Here is a 6,436-nt window from a genome sequence, read left to right as displayed (position 1 = left end):
GCGCTTCTTCGTTCGACATCTCTTCCCCATCACAATCTTCAGGTTGATCATAGGTCACATTCACACCAAAAGCATCCTCAACCATGTCACCGATCTGATTAAAGTTTTCCTCGTATTCAATAGGCGGTCTTTCCTCATATTCCATTGACGGACAACTACTTGAAGCATGCGTACTGCTAGTCTCTGGTACTCTACTCGGCAATTTTTCACCATTAAACGTCCAAACCCAATAACTTTCCATGAAACCCCTTCTATACAAATGCCTGACCACTTCATCTGGGTCACTAATTATAGGTCTACATTCACATTTAAGACAGGGACGCCTAACTCCTCCTTCGCTTCGACAACATTCTTGAGCAAACGCCCACGTGATAAACCCGTTAACTCCTTCTATAAAATTGGGTTTAAGTGCACGTCTTCCTGGTTCCACTCTATCGTACATCCAACTACGATAATACAAATAATATTTCATACTGCACATATATCCAATCATTCTCTTTTTAGTAACAATAATTAAACATTTACTTATATCAACTATAAGTAAATAATTAAACATTTACTTATATCAACTATAAACAAAATATTATTATATTATTTTTTAAAACAAAATAATATACTTCACACTATAATAAATATTTTTAAAACAAAATAATATATTATTTTTTAATAACTATGTAGTAACCTTCTTTTAAAATGTTGTTTAAAAAAAAAATACTAATTCACACTATTTTGTTCTTAACAAACTTATTATTCCTTTTAAGAAATATAAAATATAATTCTACTCCATTGTATTTTATTTTAAATATATACCTAATATATTTCATTTCTAATAACATTTCATTTCTATTTTGTTCATCAATTTTTATGATCTCTAATCATCAAAATTCAATTATACCAAATATATATACAAATTTATTATACCTAATATATTTTATCAATTTTTCATCATCTCTAATCATCAAATTAAATTCAATATTGAATCTATTTTAACAATCTACTTTCAACTCTTTTCATCATCTCTAATCATCAAATTAATTTTCTACAAACCTAATTTACTACAAAACTAACATTCATCAATTTTAACCTTCAATCTAATTTTCTACAAACCTAATTTTCTACAGTCTAATTCATCAATAAAAAAAAAACCTAAAAAAAATAAAATGCCAAAATTACCTCTATCTTCCTCTATCAATCTTCAAATGTCTTCTTGAAATGCTCCTTCAATCACAAATATTACACCTAAAAAAAATTATAACACAAACAAATAATTTATACAAAATTAAAACGAAAATAATAAATAAAATACAGAAAATTAAAAATGATTTGATACATACCTTGAATATTTTGCAATTGGAAGGAATAGAATGAAATTTGAGAGAATGGGTGAAGAAAAATTTGGGAGAAAATGGGGAAAGAAGAAGGGTTGAGAGGAAGAAGAAATGGGGAAAGAAGAAGAAAATGTTCTTCTGGAACGAATGGAGAGGGAGAAGCGTTTTGGGAAAAGGTATTAAGACTTTAGCGACGTGATTTTCACATCGCCACGTTGCGAAATGAAAATCACGTCGCAACAAATGCACATTCCCAACCCACGTGCTCCTTGTCAGTCAACTCTGGCATTAAAGTTTTTTGGTTTTTGTAATTTTTAGTTGCGACGTGATTTACACGTCACAACTGAATTTTGAAAAATTCAAACTTCCCCCCTGTGCATTTCTGACTCCAATTGTTTTTCAATTTTTTATTTTAAGTTGCGACGTGATTTACACGTCACAACATTTTTTTTATTAAATTCCTGACTCCCCTCCTTGATTAACGTTACTTTTTATTTTTAAATATTATAAACATGTTGCGACGTGATTTTCACGTCACAACTGGTTTATTTTACACACGTGAAAATCACGTCACTATTTCACGTGGCTAGGAAGCACTTTTCTTGTAGTGACGCTTCTAAGCATGGAGTTGAGTATTGTTCTTGGTTGAAGCTTTTAAGCAAAACTAATGTGAACACTTCAGAAGCAAAACAGAGAAATATTAAACTTCAAATATCATTGTGAACACTTCAGAAGCAAAACTAAGTATTTTGTATTTGAAGTGCAATATCTTCGAAATTTGAAAGTATTTTTGGTTTTTTCCGAGAATGTGGTAGCAATCCAATCCATAGGATGTCTTATGCAATTTCCAATAGATAATAGATTAGAACACAACTAAGACTCTCCAAAAGTGTAAACCATAGTGACAATGCATTTATTCTTTCACTGATGGTTATATTTCTCTTATTTTAAACGTAACATTCAATTAGACATATAATGACAACAAATTATTGGCCATTTTGGCTTATAATAACAATGATTAAAAAATCATTTTAGGCAGGGACAATGTTGTAGCCCTCTCTGTTGAATGAGCCAACAAAAAATATTCTGACAAACAGAATGTGTCTTTTTATTGATTCCCTGACTGAAGATTCAAAATTTGAAACCTGAGCCCTTACTTCAGGTAACACTTATTCATAGCAAGAGTTTGAAGATTCTTCCAATTGTGTCTTCATTGTTGTGTTTTCCCATCTCCTTTTGATAACCATTCATCATCAAACTAGATGATCGTTCCGTTGTTTATTACCGAGTTTTTTAACACCACCGTGATCCCTGATCGAATATAAAACCCCTCAGATGATCTGTCACCCTCCTGCACATTCTACGCCCCAAAAACAATTGTCATTAATTTGATTTCAGAGAAGTATATGAGAAATAGTTGAAAAAGTAGAGAGCATAGGCAATTAAGACTTACTTCTTTGTTTGCAATTATAACATTGTTTCCAATTCTTGCATTTTTGTCGATTATACAATTCCTGCATCAAGATTCAAGTCATGATATAGACTTACATGTAAAAGATACAAGAGATAAAGAAACATTTGTAAATCCAACATAGAATATTATTCGGATCCGTTATATTGTGCCGATCCAATGAATAGTATAATTATATGCCATGTAATACATGAATGGTGTTATATGTGAAATTATGACAGCATTTTCAGGTTTTAGGATTCTTACATAATTTTCGTATTCTTGCCTATGCCTATAGGAACGTCCCCCGCTGCTAAAAGAGACGCAATTTCAGCCTCTGTCTGATAATAGTCGGCACCCATCATCAAGGTATCCTGTAAAGCCATTGTAAATCTGATAACACGGCTTCATGACAGTCGTGTTAAAAGAAGTTGGACAGATAGATATTTTTTCTTTTTACCTTTAGCTGCACTCCAGAATCGAGTCTCGAGCGAATTCCAACTATGGAATGCTCAACCATGCACTCTCTTAAAAAGCAACCATCCGAAATCAAAGAATTAATCACCTGCAAGAGATGTTATTTCACACTCGTTAGGCTCCATTAGAATCATATAAGGTTGGTTATATTATAATGACGGGATTTTTCAGTTCTACCTGACACTTCTCCATTTTAGACGGGGGTAGGAACCGAGGACATGTAAAAATAGGCTTTGACTGATCGTATAACTGAAACTTCGGCGGCTTCGACATGGAAGAAGAAGAAATTGCAATTTGTATAAACTCATTGATCGATGATACCGGTAACTTTTAAATACGGAAAGACCTACCTTGTCCATAAGCGCCAAGTTTGCATCATAGAAAGATTTTATAGTCCCAATATCTTCCCAATAACCACTGAAAAGACATGCCTGTGATGAAATACAAGGGCCAACCTTGATTGTTTACTATAAAAGCAGAATATGATAATTCAATGCATCAACCAAAAGCTACTTTGACAGAATGTTTGGTGACAAAATACTTTCGCCCGCTAAAACAACTTTTATAACTCGAGTAGTTTTTACTTAGAGAAACTACCTGAACTTTAAAATCTCTTATAGCCTTCGGAAGGACCTCGGATCCAAAATCATTTGCATTAGGATAACAGTTCCTGAAAATTTATTACCGAAGAAAATTGGATATCACATCATACATATCTGAGTTGAAACTTTGGAAAATATCTTAAGTTAATAATTACCTGAGAAGTTTGCGAAGAACGTCTAGCTTAAACACGTATATACCCATCGATGCGATATATGGAAGCTTCCTTGCTTCTTGTGTGGATAATCCAAAAATACTCGTATCTACATGCTACGATAACAAGTAGAGAAATCAGAGACGGATGATTTCAGATTGAAAACTGGCACCATTATATAGTTATAGTATATTACACTTCAATGTTTTAAGAGGAAATTGGAAAAATAACAACCATAGATCTTAATAATTCTCCCTTGGGTTTTTCCATGAAGTGGCGTATCTGTCCTCTTTCGTCAACCTTTACTAATCCAAAATCAGAGGCACGACTACGAGTGAAAAAAAATAAAGAAGAAAATGTGAACACTTGAGAAGCCGAATGAGTAAAAAGGTGTTAGAGGAAACTTTATTTAGAATACCTGCCATCCACTGGTAGACACGATACCGATATATCAGCATATGAATTAATGTGCTTCTGCAGATTTGAGATCAGTTGTCATGTGAAACATTCAAAATGAAAGCGAAACATCAAAAGCGAATCATAATTAACATCTAATAATACCAACCTTCACAAGTTCCATGTAATCCATTCGATAGAGCTGATCGCCACACAATATCAGAATGTTCTCTATGTTTTTATGCTCAGCGTCCTAAACTCAAGTTCCAGAATCTTATTCAGTTTTCTGATTGACGTAAAATATATCCTACGAAATCTACAATTGTATGATCTTGAAAACTAACTATATATACCTCAAACAACCAAAGGAACCGTCTTACAGCATCGGCTGTACCCTGAAACCACTTATTTCCTGATTCGCCGAGTGTTTGTGATGCTGCCAATACCTACCATATCAAACTTTTAGTCTGTATACATCAAGTGAAAGTAAAAAATATAATTCAGTGACAAAAAAGGAAGGTGTACCTCAATAAAACTACCGCCACAGTTGACGCCACCTCCCAAATTATATGTTCGGGCAATGTGGCGATTGAGGGACTGAGAATTGAACTGTGTAAGGACGTAAATTTTGCTAATTCCGCTATTAATACAATTACTCATTGGTATGTCCACCAGCCTATAACAACCTCCAAATGGCACCTAAGAAACACACAAAGAACATAAAAAAAACACACATATTAGTGAATTCAAACCTAGTTTTGGAAGAACATAACAAAACGCGAGGATGAATGAATTCAACAGTTTACAGCAGGTTTAGCCCTTTTTTGAGTAAGGGGAAATAGACGGGTTCCTGCTCCACCACCTAAAATGATCGATGCAACAGTCTTTGGGTTGGCCTCTTCTTCAGCAAAAAATGGTGATTGTAGGGTCTGAAATGTAACATTATCTAAGTAAATTCATATTCATAGCATGCTTCACATCTAAAAAAACAAAATTATAGTTTCGTTGCATGATCATGAATACTTTTTTGAAAGACCAGGTAAAACTAAATAAATCATTAGTGATCAAGTTCGGTCAAAAGTAAGAAGCATGCTATGATACGAGGCTCTGATACCAAGTTGAGAAACATGGTAGAGCCTAACAACGAAAAAATTACACTGATTGTAGGATACACTTTATATAGTAATCGTAACTAACTTGTAACGACCTTAAACAATATTCAACTAATTCTAACAATAGAAGAAACATAGCATTGCCAAAGAACTAAGACATTGACAAGAAGCAGAATGGAAGTGAATATACCATAAAATTGTTTGCAACATCGGCAAGCGTAGCATTAGCCAAAAATCTTCTAGTTGTGTTTTTTCTTTGTACAACACTTACGAATTTTCCATATGGAAAATCAAATGCTGCATTCCTTGAATACAACTTGCTACCAGAGAACGAAGAAGACAGAATCCTGTCACGGTCGAAGAATGGCTTCTTTGAACTCAACAACATAGAAATTCCATGTAACTCACTTGTCATCATCATTACAAAATTTCCATACACTAAGAAAACTACCTTAAATTCTTCTTTCAAGCAAGTTATTATTTAAAGTCCAAAAGCTTACTAGTACAAAATTATCTAAGAATTGAAAACAAAAACTAATAAATAACAAAGCAAATCAGAACATTTTATGTACAACCTTAAAAGAAAGAGAAACATGTGTAAATGAAATTAACTTAATTAAGAAACATCAAAAGATCCTTCAAGAAAAGCAATGCACCAGAGAACAGAAAAAGAGGGAAAATAAAGCAAGAGCATAATTTACAATATTGTTTATTTTATTGTGTTTCCACCTCATTTTGTTTAATTATGAATTTAAAAGAATTAATTAAAGCAAAGTTGGTTTCCTCAATGTAGAGCAAAGAATGGCTTAATACACAAAACTAACATGGAAAAAAAACGTCAGACAATTTCGTACACAAAACAAACTTAGTTGTAAGTTTCTAAAGATTCTCTGCAGCTTACACTACACTTAAAGCTAAA

At 33.0% G+C, this 6,436-nt stretch overlaps 1 protein-coding gene across 1 annotated transcript; it reads right to left on the bottom strand.

The window, feature by feature from the left end:
- Positions 1-2,143: 2,143 nt before the first annotated feature.
- LOC131622682 (glucose-1-phosphate adenylyltransferase large subunit 1-like) lies at positions 2,144-6,050 on the bottom strand. Its single transcript, XM_058893723.1, has 15 exons — positions 5,708-6,050; positions 5,212-5,334; positions 4,931-5,104; positions 4,759-4,851; positions 4,575-4,658; positions 4,428-4,483; positions 4,244-4,337; positions 4,013-4,125; positions 3,853-3,925; positions 3,606-3,686; positions 3,433-3,519; positions 3,239-3,343; positions 3,046-3,152; positions 2,782-2,842; positions 2,144-2,688 (listed from the first exon to the last, which is right to left on the bottom strand). The coding sequence occupies exons 1-15, from the start codon at positions 5,936-5,938 to the stop codon at positions 2,587-2,589; spliced, it is 1,584 nt and encodes a 527-aa protein (XP_058749706.1). The 5' UTR covers positions 5,939-6,050; the 3' UTR covers positions 2,144-2,586.
- Positions 6,051-6,436: the final 386 nt, after the last annotated feature.

The sequence above is a fragment of the Vicia villosa genome, unplaced genomic scaffold, assembly GCF_029867415.1.
Source record: "Vicia villosa cultivar HV-30 ecotype Madison, WI unplaced genomic scaffold, Vvil1.0 ctg.000037F_1_1_3, whole genome shotgun sequence".
In the NCBI taxonomy this organism is placed as follows: Eukaryota; Viridiplantae; Streptophyta; class Magnoliopsida; order Fabales; family Fabaceae; genus Vicia; species Vicia villosa.
The sequence above is the reverse complement of the archived record's forward strand: the minus strand, read 5'-3'. Positions and strand labels throughout refer to the sequence as shown.

Excerpts from the sequence above, each read along its gene's own strand:
- LOC131622682 (XM_058893723.1), bottom strand. The coding sequence starts at position 5,938 with ATGATGATGACAAGTGAGTTACATGGAATTTCTATGTTGTTGAGTTCA. Across the intron at positions 4,338-4,427 it reads TGTCTACCAGTGGATGGCAG|TCGTGCCTCTGATTTTGGAT; the intron begins GTATTCTAAATA and ends TTTCACTCGTAG. Across the intron at positions 2,689-2,781 it reads TTATAATTGCAAACAAAGAA|AATGTGCAGGAGGGTGACAG; the intron begins GTAAGTCTTAAT and ends TTTGGGGCGTAG.